This window comes from Ahaetulla prasina, chromosome 5 (genome assembly GCF_028640845.1).
Source record: "Ahaetulla prasina isolate Xishuangbanna chromosome 5, ASM2864084v1, whole genome shotgun sequence".
NCBI classification, from domain to species: domain Eukaryota; kingdom Metazoa; phylum Chordata; class Lepidosauria; order Squamata; family Colubridae; genus Ahaetulla; species Ahaetulla prasina.
In genome coordinates this window covers 137,512,450-137,530,269 of record NC_080543.1, presented here as the reverse complement: position 1 = coordinate 137,530,269, position 17,820 = coordinate 137,512,450, and the positions used below count along the sequence as shown (strand labels likewise).

Genomic DNA, 17,820 nt, shown 5'->3' with positions numbered 1-17,820 from the left:
ATTTGAGGGGTTGCATACAAAGAAGAGGGGAGACAAGCTATTCTCCAAACCACCTAAAGGCAGGAGGAGAAGCAATGGATGGAAACTAACCAAGGAGAGAAGCAACCTAGAAATAAGGAGGAATTTCTTGACAATGAAAACAATTAACCAATGGAACAACATGCTACCAGAAGTTGAGGGGTGCTTCATTATTGGAGGTTTTCAAAAAGAGACCGGACAGCTATTTGTTTGAAATGGTTTAGGGTCTCCTGCTTAAGCAGGGGGTTGGATTAGAAGACCACCAGGGTTTCTTCTCGCTGTACTATTCTGCAAATCATGCTGCAAGATCTAAAATACAGTGGGATTTGCAATTGTACACAGACATCCAATTTAACTAGCAATACAAAAGGTGCCACATCACGTATAATTCAGGAAGTCATATTTTAACTATCAAAACAATTAGGAGGAAAGAGAAGGAGGGGGGGTGGGAATCTAATCTCTTATTAATCTTGGTCTTTTAGAGAACAATTTACACCAAAACAAAACTGTTCAGAGTTCCAGAAAAGAAGACGTCAATATCCATCGTCTTTCACATTTTTAAAACTCTTTTATCTTTTCAAAAATACACATTCGTGCCAAAATAAGCGTGCGCGGGGGGGGGGGGGGGAATCTACTTAACCTTGCACAGGAGCGAGCTACCTGTAGTAAGATGTGAGGTGCGTATCACACCTCAACACTATCAGCATCGAAAAGGATAACCAGACTTCCAATGACAAGTCGCCCTGGGGGCTGATCGGAAGGTGTGAACAAGCACCCAAGTTTGATTTCCTTCATAACTTCATTTCCTTTCTTAAAAACTCACATTTTTCTGTCCAAACGTACAGTAACGAAGTCTTCTGAGTTTTGCTTCGTTTTTTTACCAACAAGGAAACACAGAGCTAAACTAGTCGGGCGTTGCTTTCTATTTACTAAGACTAGCAATTATTTCTGTTGTGTGTTTCGGAGTTGAACTCGCTCCAGGGCAGCTTAGAGTAATCTGTTAATATATTAATCCGCTCACATTATTAGCAAGTTCAAAACATCTGGATTTTTTTTAACGTAGGGTGGGTTGGCTGGGGGGGGGGGTGGAGGGGGAGGCAAGTCCCAAATTATTTTCTCACCTGTCTCCTCTTCCTACAATCCCCACCTCACAACAAAGGGGTAACAGCGACAACGGCTCTTGCAACTCGTGGGCGAGGAGAAGCCGAGGCCGTAAAACAAGGATTTTTGTGAACACTTTGCTGCCTCCCATTGTATCAGGATGGCATCATTGCCCTGTTAGGCGGGCAGTCCTTGACTTAGGACCACAATCGAGTCCAAAACTGACTTATGCTAAGTGAGAAATTTGTTTAAGTGAATTTCGCCTCATTTATACGACCTTTCCTATTAAGTTAGTCACACGGTTGTTAAGTGAATCTGGCTTCCTCGTGGAGTTTGCTTGGCAGAAGGTCACAAAAGGGGGATCGCGTGACCCCGGGACACTGCAACCGTCGTAAGTACATGCCAGTTGCCAAGCCTCTGAATTTTGATCAGGTGACTATGGGGTGGTACAACGGTCGTAAGTGTGAAGAACAACCGCAAGTCCCTTTTTTCAGTACCCTTGTTACTGAACGGTCACTAAATGAATTGAAAGACTTCCTGTAAATTGAAGACTTCCTGTATTTTGGTGGCCCAGGTCCTCAACTGTGAAATTCAACTTTCATTTAAAAATCCATTAACCAGCTTATAAAGCATCTCTCCTTTCATTTCCCAAATTTTGTTTGGTTATAAACTACCTAAAACAACTACAGTAATGTGCACTTAGCATGGTGTCGTTTCACTATTTATTTATTTATTTATTATTTATTTATATTGTACTTTTTTCCCACCAAACAGATCCAACACACCTTCCATTTCCTACTTTCCCCACAACAACAACCTTGCGAGGTGGGTTAGGGTGAGAGAGAGGGACTGGCCCAAAGCCCACCAGCCAGATTTCATGACTAGGACTAGAACTCCCTGTCTCCTGGTGAATGATCCTAAGACACCCAGCTGGCATTCATAGCTAAGGCAGTATTAGAACTCCCAATCTCCTGGTGATTGGCCCAAAGTCACCCAGCCGGCATTCATAGCTAAGACAGAACTAGAACTCCCAATCTCCTGGTGATTGGCCAAAGGTCACCCAGCCCGCATTCATAGCTAAGACAGAACTAGAACTCCCAATCTCCTGGTGATTGTCCCAAAGTCACCCAGCCGGCATTCATACCTAAGGCGGCACTAGAACTCCCAATCTCCTGGTGATTGTCCCAAAGTCACCCAGCCGGCATTCATACCTAAGGCGGCACTAGAACTCCCAATCTCCTGGTGATTGTCCCAAAGTCACCCAGCCGGCATTCATAGCTAAGACAGAACTAGAACTCCCAATCTCCTGGTGATTGGCCCAAAGTCACCCAGCCGGCATTCATAGCTAAGACAGAACTAGAACTCCCAATCTCCTGGTGATTGGCCCAAAGTCACCCAGCCCGCATTCATAGCTAAGGCGGCACTAGAACTCCCAGTCCCCAAACCATGTTTTGTGCAGCCAGAAACTAACTTCGGAATCCCATTCGTTAAATGATGGTTTGGAATGACACTCTGGGCCACGATGACAGCCAACCAACTATTTTATCCTACAGGAGGAAGGAAGCAGCCATTGTGAAAGCTGACTTCTGGTGTGGAAACTACACACTGCAACAACCGCCATTATATAAAGAGTTGTGTACAAAGAATACAGAGAAGGGTTTGTGTAATTAACAGGTTTGCTATTAGTAATTCAAGAAACGAATAAGAGTGTCAATCTTTAAAAAAACCGATTTCCCACATTTTTAATTTTTTTTTTTTAAAGGAGGGAAAAAATGCATCACCATCTGTTGCCATCTCCATTATTCATCCCACTTCTAACCTGTGATTAACGGCCACACAGGAGAACGAGATCTCAGGATAACATGCGGTGAAGGGTTGGGGGCTCCTCCAAGCCCCCCCGACCCGATGGCACGTTCACCTATCTTTGTAACCCTCTGGATCTTGGTTTAGAGTCACGCTTTGATGGAGCGACAGCAGATCCCAATTCAGGAACAGAACACAAAGACTGACAGTTGAGAAGGAAGCATTTCGGAATAGCTCTCAGCTTCAATCGCTCATATTGGGCTACAGGTCTCGCTTCCTCCAAATGGATATCATCAATCAAAGCCACCTCTCCCATGCGCCAAAAGACACAGCACACCAGGAAGACTCTGAGCCGGCTTTCTTGCCACTCCGCTCGGTTCTACGTTAGGACAATGAACCGGTGGAACGGCTTGCCACCAGAAGTTGTGGCTGGTCCATCACTGGAGGTCTTTAAGAAGAGACTGGACAGCCGTTTGTCTGACACGGTACATGGTACAGGGTCTCCTGCTTGAGCAAGGGGTTGGACTAGAAGACCTCCGAGGTCCCTTCCAGCTCTGTTCTTTTTCTTAGAGGGCTCATTTGCCTATGAAGGAAGACTTCAGGAACCTACAAAGATCTGGAATCTGCACCAAGAACTGCAGGCTGGGTGAAGTGATCCCGTGGGGTCTACTAGCATGGCTGGCTGGGGAAATCTGGGAGTTGAAGTCCACAGGTCTTAAAGACGTCACAGCTGGAAACCCCGTTCTGCATAAAATTAGCATGTATCTCCAGGCTGTGTGGTGTGACTGTATTTTTATTATTATCCTTCTCATCTTCTCTATGACCTTCTTATTGTGATTATTATTACTTTGTTGTTTTGCATGTACACTGACAGCTTCTGCACTGGCGACAAATTCCTTGTGTGTCTAATCACACTTGACCAAATAAAGTAATTTTCTGTTCTGTTCCATTCCGTTCCATGAGCCGTGGTGGCCCAGTGGTTAGAGTGCAGTACTGCGGGCTATTTCTGCTGACAGCCGGCTGCCTGCAATTTGGCAGTTCGAATCTCACCAGGCTCAAGGTTGACTCAGCCTTCCGTCCTGGATAAAATGAGGACCCAGATTGTTGGGGGCAAGAGGCTGACTCTGTAAACCGCTTAGAGAGGGCTGTAAAAGCACTGTGAAGCAGTATATAAGTCTAAGCGCTATTGCTATGCCTATTCCCCATTCCATTCCATTCTATTAATTCTATTCCCTTTCCCCTCTTCTTCTCTCTTTTCTCTTCTCTTCAATCTATTCCCTTACTCCAATTTACTCTACTTCCCTCCACTCCATTTCTCTTCTCTTCCTGTCCTGTCCTGTCCTGTCCTGTCTCCTATCCTATCCCACCTTACCAGTGGTGAAATCCGAACCGGTTTGCTATGGGTTCGCTGGCTGCGCATGTGCACTGAGTGCCAAAAGGAGGCTTGAGAAGGTAAGTAGAAGCGAGGTGGGGGAATCAGCTGTGGTGCGCGATTTAGCTTTGCTAGAACACAGGATTTCCTGCTTTCTAGCAAAGCTAAACCCCGCTGCACAGCTGATCGTTGGAAATACTGGTTCAGAGGAATCAGTAGCTTTTTTTAAATTACCAGTTTGCCCGAACTGGTAGCTTTTTAAACTGCCGGTTCAATCGAATTGGTAGCTGTTTTTGTTTTTTTTTACTACCGGTTTGTCCGAACCGGTAGTTTTTATCGCTACTGGTTCACCCGAACCGGAGAGAACCGGTAGCATTTCACCGCTGCACCCTACCCTTTAGCAGGATGAGATCTCAATGAATACAGTGGCTTGCCTCATTATTCCAAACAGTGGCTTGAGGAAAGATGAATGGACTTTTGAGTTCCCGTCTGGCATTAGAAATAATATGCCAAGACACTCAAATAGAGAAATCTGCTTAACTCCTCCTACAAAAAAGAACAGAATCTGAAACCAGTGGATAGCTTGGTTTTTAATTCGAGGCCAATTATAGTTGTCATAGAGAAGCCGTCGCAGGGGGAAAATCGCGTTAGGAAAGAAGTGGAGTGCTTGAGGCTTATTTGACAATAATTACTCAACTCAGTAATTAGCGGTGGGAAATGCACAATTGTGGCAAATTGGGGGCAGAGAGACAGCACACCGTCTCTTCCAGCAAAAGAGAGAAGCACTCCCTGCCAATGTGATTCCAACCACTCAACTGCTGAATTCAGGTACCTGGAAAACGCATCATTACGTGCTGAGAAGGAAAAAAGGATAAAAATACAGAAACAAGATTTCTTAAAAATATAAAAGTGCCCGGAATGTTACTCCTCACATTATACGGGGACTGAGGTTCATGAGAAGTTCTCATAGCTCATGAGGAGCATACAAGTGCAAAACTCAAAATAAGTCCAGAATCATCGTAGTCCATGTCCTTAAAGGTAACCATCGTGCTGGACTGGAGATGTCTTCAAAAAAAAATTCTCCACTATTTAGATCTCAAAGGTGCTTCCTCTCAAAAGGCAACTGGACTTTCTTGTTTTCCTAGAAGACTCCACTTCTGTCTGTGGAGATTCTCAGTCCTCCAGATCAGGGGTCTCCAACCTTGGCCACTTTAAGACTTGTGGACTTCAACTCCCATAATCCCCAAATCTGTTTCCTTCTGGAAAGCTGGCTGTGGAATTCTGGGAGTTGAAGTCCACAAGTCTTAAAGTGGCCAAGGTTGGAGACCCCTGCTCCAGATCACAGTTGCTTTTTTCAAGAGGCGCTTTCTGGTTTTTCTCTGAAAATGTTTCACTTCTCATCCAAGAAGCTTCCTCAGCTTCAGAGAAAAACCAGAAAGTCCAGTTGCCTCTTGAAAAAGCACCTTTGAAGACGTTTCGCTTCTCATCCAAGAAACTTCTTCAGCTCTGACTGGATGTTGGAGAATGGAAGGATTTATATTCCTTGCAGTCATCTGGTTGTTAGTATTCCCTCTGAGAGTCACTTGGAGGTTTATCTGTGCCCTCGGGGTCACCTGAATCCTGAAGTCTGCAATTCTTCTGGAAATCTATTCATACTCCTGCACCATTCAAAGGGTGTCCATCCCAAAGTGCATTGCCAAATGTCTACGGAGATTCTCCAGTCATCCAGATCCTGGTTGTCCCAAAGGTGCTTTTTCAGGAGGCAAGCTGGTCTTTGTTTTTCCCTGAAGACATTTCACTTCTCATCCCAGAAGCTTCTTCAGTTCTGAAGCGTCTGGAATCAGAAGTGAAACGCCTTCAAGGAAAAACGAAGTCCATCTGCCTTCTGAAAGAAAGCACCTTTGGGACAACCATGACCTGGATGACTGGAGAATCTCCACAGATTATTAATTCTTCCCTCTGAAGCAGTATCATATTGGAGGGCTGGTAGGAACATCAATAAAGAACATTGGAAGGAAAATGCAGGATATCTTAACAGAAGGCAATCATTATACAGCGACTGTACTGAACAGAATTATTCTTCTAAAAAACCCGCGAAGGTTTCTAAAAAGCATTTTCACCTACAGGTTGACTTGGGAAAGAACCCATTTATGAAAATGCCACATTAATCCTGTTCATCGCAGCACTTTAGAAGAGAAGGGCAAGCATGTTCATTTGACATTAAGCTTATTTTCCTGTTCAACAAAATGCCTTGCAAAGCTGTTTTGAATGACTCGAACAAGAGAGGCACTTGTCATTCTATCAATTAAGCTCATGTTGAACATGTTGAGGAAACGGTGCCAACGTAGCTTCGAAAAAGACTCCAGACTGACAACTTTTTGACCAAATCTATTCTCGGGCTTGGAAAAATCCAGGATTCAAAGCAAGAAAGTGGAAAGGCCTTTGCTCCATAATCATCCCTTAAATAAATTTTCCGTTTCTCAACGGTGGTTCACAACACAGTGAACCACAGTGGGAAAACTACACTTGCGAAGCCAGCAAGAGGACATTTTTGGCAAACAGGAGCCAAGAACACGACTTCAACTTTGTGGATGCTGAGATATTTTATTCTACTATCTGTTGTGGTCCGCCAGCAGCCTGCGGAGCTGGCAGTGGAGTCGGAAGTGAGGAGGCTGGGGAGGAACATGGGCCAGTCCTGGAGTCTGGGGAAGGCCCGGACAAGGGCTCTGCGTCAGAGGCAGAGATGGGATCAGGGCCATCTGGGAGCGATGTGCAGATTCCGGAGCCTCCAGAGTCAGACAGCAGAGAGGCAGAGGAACAGGAGGAGCTCGTTCCTAGTGCGCGCATGCGCAGAGCTGCCAGAAGGCACAAACAGTTAAAACAAAAGGGACGACTCAGGGGTAAGGCCTGGAGATGACTGGCCCCTCCCATAAGGCTTAAAAGAAGAGCAAAAGCACATGGGCCCTTTGCAGGAAAGCAACGTTGTTAATTCTGTTCCAAGTCGGCATCTCTGTTTGATTCTGGACTCCATGGGGCTTTGCCAGATAGGCCTTTGGCAGCGTGTCAAGGGAGATAAAGTCTGGCATTATCCCGAAGGACTTTTTGCAACTAATTGGGACTCAGCTGTGAATGAACGTAATTCACAGCTGTTGCAATAAAAGAGGTTTTTGGGACTACTCCTGTGTTTTAATGACTCAGGAAGCCTAGGTCACAACACTATCTAGGATCTTCCTGTGGCATTCTGGAGCCAAACAAATACAGGTAGTCCTTGATTTACAACAGTTCATTTAGTGACCGTTCAAAGTTACAACAGCACTGAAAAAAGGGACTTCATCATTGTCATCACCGCAACCTTTTAAATCTTTCAGGCTTAAAAAAAACCATCATGCAATCTTTGCTTCTTTTGATCTTCCATTTTTCCTCTACTTTTCATTGACGGCTGTTTTTAGGTTTTTAGCATTTTGTTGTGTTTTGTTTCCCAGATTTAACTTCTCTTCTAGGAACCATTATTAGGTGGTGCAGAAAGAGTCATAAATGAAGATTTGAAAATATACTCTGAAGAGTTATTAGGAATGAAAAACCATTTACTTTTGATATATCCAGAAATATTTTTCAATCGTTACTTCCCACTGCGACGATAATGTACAATTTCAATCAATGATTCTAATATCGTACTTTATTCTCGATTGTAGGGACCTCTCGAAGAGCAGCTCTTACAGAGAGCCACCTAAAAATCCTATTCCTGTCAACTGATAACATTATTAACCTTTATTCTTTAACAGAACAACAGAGTTGGAACGACCATTTGTCAGAAATGGTGTAGGGTCTCCTTCTTGGGAGGTGGAGGGTTGGACTAGATGACCTACAAGGTCCCTTCCAACTCTATTTATCTGTAATCTGGACTTTCTTAGTTTGTCCTCTTGAAGATGTTTCGCTTCTCATCCAAGAAGCTTCTTCAGTTCTGACAGAACGGTGTTCCCCACCCATTCAGTCAGAACTGAAGAAGCTTCTTGGATGAGGAGCGAAACGTCTTCAAGAGAAAAAAAAAACAACCAAGAAAGTCCAATTGCCTTTTGGAAAAGCACCTTTGGGACAGGTAGACTGAAAACCATTCTGGTCTGCCCCGTTTTATAACCTTTCTTGCCACGGTTGTTAAGTGAATCACTGCAGCTGATAAATTAGTAACACGGTTGTTTGACGAATCTGGCTTTTCCCCATTGACTTTGCTTGTCGGAAGGTCGTAAAAGGGGATCACGTGACCCTGCAACCGTCATAAATGTGAGCCAGTTGCTAAACGTCTGAATTCTGGTCACGTGACCCTGGGGAGGCCACAGTGGTTTGTGGAAAACGGTCGTAAGTCACTTTTTTCGGCACTGTTGTAACTTTGAACGGTCACTAAATGAACTGTTGTAAGTCGAATGTTTTGGCCTTGGCGTTATGTCCCATTTCCTGAGAGAGTAAAAAGAAAGCAGAACTCAGATCTACAACCGACCGAAGAAACAATGATGAGGAGGCTCAAAAAATGTTATTTCTGGAGGCCCTTCAGAAAAGTTAACCATGGTTGTCCCAAAGGTGCTTTTTCAAGAGGCAACTGAAGTTTCTGGTTTTTCTTTCAAGACGTTTCACTTCTCATTCAAGAAGCTTCTTCAGCTCTTCAGCTTCTTGGATGAGAAGCGAAACTTCTTCAAAGGGCCTCTGGTGGCTCAACAGACTAATGCAGTCTGTTATTAACAGCAGCTGCTTGCAATTACTGCAGGTTCAAGCCCCACCAGGCCCAAGGTTGACTCAGCCTTCCATCCTTTATAAGGTAGGTAAAATGAGGGCCCAGATTGTTGGGGGCAATAAGTTGACTTTATATATAAATATACAAATGGATGAAGACTATTGCTTAACACAAGTGTAAGCCGCCCTGAGTCTTCGGAGAAGGGCGAGATATAAATGCAAATTAAAAAAAGAAAAAAGAAAAACCAGAAAGTCCAGTTGCCTCTTGTAAAAGCATATTTGGGACAACTGTGACCTGGAGGACTGAGAATCTCCATAGACACTCAACCATGTATGTTGGATGGATAACCTGATTGAAGGTCTATAGTAAGCAATATTTGGGCATCTACAATTTCAGAAATGCTACAAATAACCAGAATTGAAACACCGAGTCCTTCAGAACCACAGAACCCAACCCAACCTTTGTTAGCTGAAAAAGTAAATCAATGATTCATTTCAAGCCAACTCCCTCCTTCCTCCAACAGAGCAGTTGGCTGCCTGGTTTGGGAATATCTTTGGAGGAGACTTCATCTGCCACCTCGAACCTTGCAAGATGGTTACGGAGAGGTTCAACCTGTCAAATAAAAACCTTCGGTCTGGTTTCCAGAAGGTGCCAAAGCCAAAGCTGTCTCGTTTTGAGCCAAGATGAATACACTCCAGGAGAAGACAGCAAAACAATGAGGTGGGATCCCAAAAAGCATCTGCTGTACTGACAGACAGGAGATGTCAACAAGCAACTAGGGGCAGGGGTCTGCAAACTTGGCTCTTTTAAGACTTGTGGACTTCAACTCCCAGAGTCCCAGCCAGCAAAGCTGGCTGAGGAACTCTGGGAGTTGAAGTCCACAAGTCTTAAAGGAGCCAAGTTTGCAGACCCCTGAACTAGGGCAATTAAGGATCCTGGAGAACCTCAACTGAAGAAGAAGAAGGAGAAGACGACAACTAGCCAAGAACACTTGGCTCAGTTCTGCAAGGAACCTCCTGACATTTCAAAGGAACATCTAGCGAGCAATGAAGCCCATTTGGGTAGCAGCTCCGTGCAGATGGCCAACTGGCCACGTGTCAGTCAGCCAATCACGACCATACCCCTCCGTGCATCCACAAAGGTTTGTGCCAACACATGATCCTTGGCACAAGTCTAACTCACCATGAAAGGTCCACAGGCCACCAAAAAAAACAACCAAGAAAGTCCAATTGCCTTTTGGAAAAGCACCTTTGGGACAGGTAGACTGAAAACCATTCTGGTCTGCCCCGTTTTATAACCTTTCTTGCCACGGTTGTTAAGTGAATCACTGCAGCTGATAAATTAGTAACACGGTTGTTTGACGAATCTGGCTTTTCCCCATTGACTTTGCTTGTCGGAAGGTCGTAAAAGGGGATCACGTGACCCTGCAACCGTCATAAATGTGAGCCAGTTGCTAAACGTCTGAATTCTGGTCACGTGACCCTGGGGAGGCCACAGTGGTTTGTGGAAAACGGTCGTAAGTCACTTTTTTCGGCACTGTTGTAACTTTGAACGGTCACTAAATGAACTGTTGTAAGTCGAATGTTTTGGCCTTGGCGTTATGTCCCATTTCCTGAGAGAGTAAAAAGAAAGCAGAACTCAGATCTACAACCGACCGAAGAAACAATGATGAGGAGGCTCAAAAAATGTTATTTCTGGAGGCCCTTCAGAAAAGTTAACCATGGTTGTCCCAAAGGTGCTTTTTCAAGAGGCAACTGAAGTTTCTGGTTTTTCTTTCAAGACGTTTCACTTCTCATTCAAGAAGCTTCTTCAGCTCTTCAGCTTCTTGGATGAGAAGCGAAACTTCTTCAAAGGGCCTCTGGTGGCTCAACAGACTAATGCAGTCTGTTATTAACAGCAGCTGCTTGCAATTACTGCAGGTTCAAGCCCCACCAGGCCCAAGGTTGACTCAGCCTTCCATCCTTTATAAGGTAGGTAAAATGAGGGCCCAGATTGTTGGGGGCAATAAGTTGACTTTATATATAAATATACAAATGGATGAAGACTATTGCTTAACACAAGTGTAAGCCGCCCTGAGTCTTCGGAGAAGGCGAGATATAAATGCAAATTAAAAAAAGAAAGAAAAACCAGAAAGTCCAGTTGCCTCTTGTAAAAGCATATTTGGGACAACTGTGACCTGGAGGACTGAGAATCTCCATAGACACTCAACCATGTATGTTGGATGGATAACCTGATTGAAGGTCTATAGTAAGCAATATTTGGGCATCTACAATTTCAGAAATGCTACAAATAACCAGAATTGAAACACCGAGTCCTTCAGAACCACAGAACCCAACCCAACCTTTGTTAGCTGAAAAAGTAAATCAATGATTCATTTCAAGCCAACTCCCTCCTTCCTCCAACAGAGCAGTTGGCTGCCTGGTTTGGGAATATCTTTGGAGGAGACTTCATCTGCCACCTCGAACCTTGCAAGATGGTTACGGAGAGGTTCAACCTGTCAAATAAAAACCTTCGGTCTGGTTTCCAGAAGGTGCCAAAGCCAAAGCTGTCTCGTTTTGAGCCAAGATGAATACACTCCAGGAGAAGACAGCAAAACAATGAGGTGGGATCCCAAAAAGCATCTGCTGTACTGACAGACAGGAGATGTCAACAAGCAACTAGGGGCAGGGGTCTGCAAACTTGGCTCTTTTAAGACTTGTGGACTTCAACTCCCAGAGTCCCTCAGCCAGCAAAGCTGGCTGAGGAACTCTGGGAGTTGAAGTCCACAAGTCTTAAAGGAGCCAAGTTTGCAGACCCCTGAACTAGGGCAATTAAGGATCCTGGAGAACCTCAACTGAAGAAGAAGAAGGAGAAGACGACAACTAGCCAAGAACACTTGGCTCAGTTCTGCAAGGAACCTCCTGACATTTCAAAGGAACATCTAGCGAGCAATGAAGCCCATTTGGGTAGCAGCTCCGTGCAGATGGCCAACTGGCCACGTGTCAGTCAGCCAATCACGACCATACCCCTCCGTGCATCCACAAAGGTTTGTGCCAACACATGATCCTTGGCACAAGTCTAACTCACCATGAAAAGGTCCACAGGCCACCAAAAAAAACCAACAACAACAGCTTCTCAAAGAAGACGTTGAGGCAAGCACCATATTTTGGTTAGTTGTTACGTTCTCACAAAAAGAAATATGCCGAGATTCAGTGGGGGAAACGCACCCCATAAAGTAAGGTCTTGTTGTGTCTGCGCCCCCCGAGCCGGGCCCCCTGCCAGAAAGTGACTTGGACAGTGAGGGGGAAGGGCCATCAGGATTTACCTCGGGAGCACTGGCTTCCCTGGCTCTGCTCCAGAAGCCAGAGGCAGGCCAGGTGGAGGAGATAACGAGGCCTCCGTCCCCTGACTCTTCTCCCCACCCCCGGCCACGCCTCCGGACCTGGCTGATGGCAATCAGGCCTGGCTGGACCCTAGGTTTCATAGGCAAGAGAGGCGGGAACAACAGAAGCAGGTGTGGGGCAGGCCTAGGAAGTGCTGAGTCATGGAGCCACACCCCACAGGATATAAAGGCAGCCAGAGCTGCTGTGCCTCTTCGTAGCAGGCAAATCAACTGATTAACTAAGAGCTGAAGTTTGTTCCTGGGTGACTCATTGGCGTTGAGGGAGATAACAGAGACACTTGGCAGATGCTGGCTATTTTGCTGCCAGAGCTGATAGTGCTGCCTAATTAAGCCATCACTTGGACGGAGGCGAAGGAGGACAGAACAGGTCTCAAGTAGACGTTAGGGCCCAATGCCCAGGGGAAAGAACAATTTGTGGAGCAATTTGGAAGGATGGAGGTAGAGCAGAAGTATTCTTAGATCTGCATGCTTATTCCTGGAGCAGGGGTGTCAAACCCGATTTCACTGAGGGCCGCATCAGGGTTGGGTTTGACCTCGGAGAGCTGGGGGGCGTGGCCAGAGGTGGGCATTGACGTCACTCATGTTGGAGGCACCTGTGGCGGCCAAATGCTAAGGCAGGCCTTCCCTCAGACCCTCCCTCACTCTCGTTATAACCTTCCTTTCTTCCTTCCTTCCTTCCCTCCCTTTCCTTCCCTCCCTTTCCTTCTTCCCTTCTCTTCTCTTCTCTTCCCTTCCTTCTTTCTCCTTCCCTCTTCATTCTCCATTCTTCTGCCTTCCCCTCTTTCCGTCTTTTTCCTTCCTTGCACTCTTCTCGTCTTTCTTTCTTTTTCCTTTGCCTTTCCTCTTTCCCTTTCTCCTTTCCTATCCCTTCTTGCATGCTCAAATGCAAAAGGCGAAGAAACATTTTTAGTTTTTTTTTATATATAGCTCTCTGTCAGCGAAAACAGAACCCGCCTCCCGCTCCAAGCTCCGTTTTTGCTGGCAGAGGGGCTGCAGGAGGCCATCACGGTCGAAAATGGAGCTTCAGAAAGCTGTGCACAGCCTTCCTGAGCTCCGTTTTCACTGGTAGAGGCACTGTGGGCCGGTCCTTCGCTGTTTCCACGGCAGCCCTGCGGGCCCGATCGAAGCACCCCGTGGGCTAGATCCGGCCCACGGGCCTTGAGTTTGACACCCCTTTCCTAGAAGGACTCTAGCAAACCACAGAGTGGATTTAGTAGCAAAGACTGCAATGATCGTTTGGAGGTGGGAGATACTTCCAGTGTAACCTACCGGATCCGCTGCATGGATTGCCCCTGGGACCATGTAGGACAGGCAGTGAGGAAGCCAACCACCAGATGGCAAGAAGACAAGCAAGTGGTCAGACGAGGAGACCCAAAACTCATTGGTAGCCTCACATTGCAATGAACGAGGGCATACGTTCAATTTCAATACAATGTGTGGACTTCAACTCCCAGAATTCCCCAGCCAGCAACGCTGGGAAGGATTATGGGAGTTAAGTCCATACATCTTCAAGCTACCAAGTGTTGTGTCTTGCCCGCTCTCACCGCAGCCAGGGCCTTCTTATCTGCTTCCGAACGCTGAGGAATGTCCTAGTATGCCTCCCGGCCCCAGCCCTGGCTCCATGCCCAGGCAAACGGAGCAACTAGACCCCTCCCCCTCCCCCACAGCATGTGAGCCTGAGGAAGGTCAATTGCCAACAGCTGCAGACTGGAGTGACCCTCGCTTCAGGAGAATTGATAGGCGGCGTCAGCAGAAGGAAGGGAGGGGCAGGCCTGGATAAGTGCTGAGTCATGGAGCCACACCCCATGGCCTATATAAAGGATCTGCTTTCTGGCATTCTCTGAGTCAGGCAAAGTCTAACATATCTTGCTGAAGTCACTTTCTGGTCTCCTGCCTGCCTTGAGAACTTTGCTAGGACTTTGGCAGAGCTGCAGAGGCACGCCTGATTCGGATTTCCCTGACCCGGTCGTCAGCGGAGGAGTGGGACACGACACCAAGATTGAGAAAGGCTGCCTTGCAAACCCTATGCTTAACTGATATTTGGTTTGCAAAATGAGAGTTAAAAACTGTAGATATCGTCTCTTGAGTTATCATAATTTTTCCCAAAGGTAAACAAATGGCTTATTGGCCCTTAAATGAAAGCAACGAAGAACATTTTCTTCCAATGCCTTAAACGGCAGCAGATACACTTGGCGTAAAATTTCTTACGTTTCGGGAATGGCTTAAAAGATGCTAAGGAACGATTCTCTCTTTCGGAAAGACTGCATTTTCACAATTTAAGCAATTTAGAGCAATGAAGGCATTTGAATTCATGCTTTCACCCCAGCAATTCTCGTTACACTCTGGACGAAGCTTCAAGAAGTAGCCTAACGCAAACATTAAACACGAAGGGTTGTCATGAATACTATTAGCCTCATAATCAAGAGGTTGCAGGCAAGGCTTACCGTTATTGCTGCTGTCTGATTTTTCATCTGCCTGGCTCTCTGGAAAGAACGATAAAAAAAGAGTGAGATTTTTTTTTATTTTGAGCTTCATTGTTATTAGCACTATTATAAGGTAATTTCGACTTACAGCCTCTAACTATGGGGTCCTTGGTGCTGTCTGAGCTTGCTTGTTTTCTTGCAGACGTTTAATTACCCAACTAGGTAACAACATCAGTGCTACAAGGGAGAAAGTATTGTGGAGAAGAGGAGGAGGAGAACTTTGGGCTTCTTGCTGCTCTCTGAGCTTGCTTGTTTTCTTGCAGACATTTAATTATCCAACTAAATAACATCATCATTGTAAGACTGCAGTTATCTTTAATCTAAGCCTATACAACATTAGGGCTGAGAATAGAATGGAATGGAATGGAATGGAATGGAATGGAATAGAATAGAATAGAATAGAATAGAATAGAATAGAATAGAATAGAATAGAATAGAATAGAATAGAATAGAATAGAATAGAATAGAATAGGTACTTGTTATTACCTTTAAAACGCTCCATGGCCTAGGGCCGGGATATTTACGGGACCGCCTACTGCCACCATTAGCCTCTCACCGACCAGTGCGCTCTCACAGAGAGGGCCTCCTCCGGATACCGTCAGCTAAACAATGTTGGTTGGCGACCTCCAGGGGGAGGGCCTTCTCTGTAGGGGGCCCCTACCCTCTGGAACGAGCTCCCTCTGGGGCTTCGTCAACTCCCCGATCTCAGGTCCTTCTGCCGCGAGCTGAAGACGTTGCTGTTTCGAAGAGCAGGACTAGCTTGAACGTAGTTTTAAATTGGGGTTTTTAAATCAGGGGTTTAAATGGGTTTTAAATTTGTATTTAAAAGTTTTAAGGCATCTACTGAATTTAATTGTCTATTTTTTTTGCTGTTTTATATGTATTATATGTTTTCTGTTGTTTTATTGGCTGTGAACCGCCCTAAGTCCTTCGGGAATGGGCGGTATATAAATATAATAAATAATAATAATAATAATAGAATAAAATAGAACAGAACAGAACAGAATAGAATAGAATAGAATTTTTATTGGCCAAGTGTGATTGGACACACAAGGAATTTGTCTTTGGTGCATACGCTCTCAGTGTACATAAAAGAAAAGATACCTTCATCAAGAGTCATAAGATCACACTTAATGATAGTCATAGAGTAGCTAATCATGTCTCAGTAGAAAAAAATCAGCATATTTCTATGATAGAAATTCAATTTCCTGTCTTTCTGCAAACCAATGTCTAATTCTCTTCCTGTACTATAAAGAATGGACAACAGTTTGCCCAAAATATTGTCATAAAAATTAAGGGGGTATGATGAGAGGAAAAGGGTTGATGGCTTAAAAACCACTGGAAAAATTAAAAAAAAATAAGGAGGTCACAGCATACACAAGGAAAATAACTGAGGTTGCAAAGAGATTTAATGACATATTTAGAAAGTGAGGAGAACAGCTGGGTACCTTAACAAACTGCAAGCTACAAAGTACAAAGAAAGAGTAGAAAAACGAATAAAACTGATACATCTGTTCCTGCAGGTTTTGCAATGTATGGGGATTTTTTTTTCTTTTCTTTTTTTTAAAATTAGGGTACCAATAGCATCTGTTTCATAAAGTCAAAATATTTTCCATCGCAGCTTCTGAAGACTCTGAGAAAAATGCACTTCAGAGCATATATCACTGAAGCGAAAAAGCCACAACTGCAAAAAAATCAAGGAAGGATTCCACCGTTCTTGTGCTTCCTTTTATTGCCAAAAATGTCTAAAGTCGGATGATCAATTATTTTAATCAGCGTAATGGATTTTATACACTGTGATGCCCGAACAAGTCTTCGGGGGTTGGTCAGCCTATTTGGTCAAGAGATCTGCCTCCTCTAACCCAGCAGCTGGGATTAAAAATTTGGAGTCGTTTGGCCATGCTGGTTTAATTACAAAAAAGGGGAATTGCAGTCCCATTAAATCTGGAAGCAATAAAGACCTCCTGGAAAAGGAAGAACAAGATCACTTCTCAAAGAACGTCATTTTAAAATTGGAGGCTTAGCCCTGGATTTCTAGTTTATAGAAATTATATGCAGTAATAATAACAACATTTTCTCCACTGTTGTTATTATTGGTGCAGGAAGTTCCCGATTTACAACAATTCATTGAGTGACCGTTGAAAGTTACAATGGCCCTGAGAAAAGCTGTCAACCTGCATTTGTTCCCATGTGTCTTTGAGCCTGTGGTTAACTCAGAAGCAGCAGCACTGGAGGTATTACAATACAAAACTGGTATTAAGCAATTTCATTGTATACGTGATGCACAATGACAATAAAGGCTACATAGACAAGATTTTCCGTAAAGATCTTTCATGGGCGACATTTTGAGTGCCACTTCCCTCAACCATTAGCTGTGCCCATCAATTTCTTCCTAAACAGGTCTATTTATTTGTCCAGCTCTTATTATGATAAAAGGATGCACCGTTTCCTTTTTTAAGTACGAAAAGAAAATGGCTGTCTCGCGAAAGAGAATATCTTAATGGGGGTCTCATGGTTTTAACAAGCCCCATTATATTCACGTTCTTGTGGAGGTAATTAGCTCGACAACCACTTTTGAATCCTCAACTTATCTTTTAAAAGTCACAGTAATCATGTCCTGACATTCAGAAACAGATCTACTGGAATTAGAGCATGCCTGAACCACAAAGACATCCCATAACACGATGGGATAATATGAACCGGGTCGCTTAGCTCTTCATCAAGACTGATACTGGAGCTCTTTTTCACTTATTTACATAGAAGAAGGCAAGCTGTGACAATTTTGCCGTTGGCGGGAAGATAGTCTCCAGGAGAGCACCAACACAGCAAAATATAAAATAGCTTTAAAATTGGAGCCCGAGATGAGGCTGCAAAGAGAATTTGGCCAGAGCTGCTGCATTACAAGCTATCAACACTGACAGATTGAACCAGCAGAATT

The 17,820-nt window shown here is 44.6% G+C and overlaps 1 protein-coding gene across 1 annotated transcript in view; it reads right to left on the bottom strand.

Moving 5' to 3' along the window:
• The window catches only part of GTF2F2 (general transcription factor IIF subunit 2), an 80,295-nt gene that overhangs the window by 34,349 nt on the left and 28,126 nt on the right, over positions 1-17,820 (bottom strand). Inside the window, exon 5 of the mRNA XM_058186157.1 lies at positions 14,844-14,882. Within this exon, the coding sequence (XP_058042140.1) occupies positions 14,844-14,882 (39 nt within the window). The remainder of the gene's footprint in view (positions 1-14,843; positions 14,883-17,820) is intronic.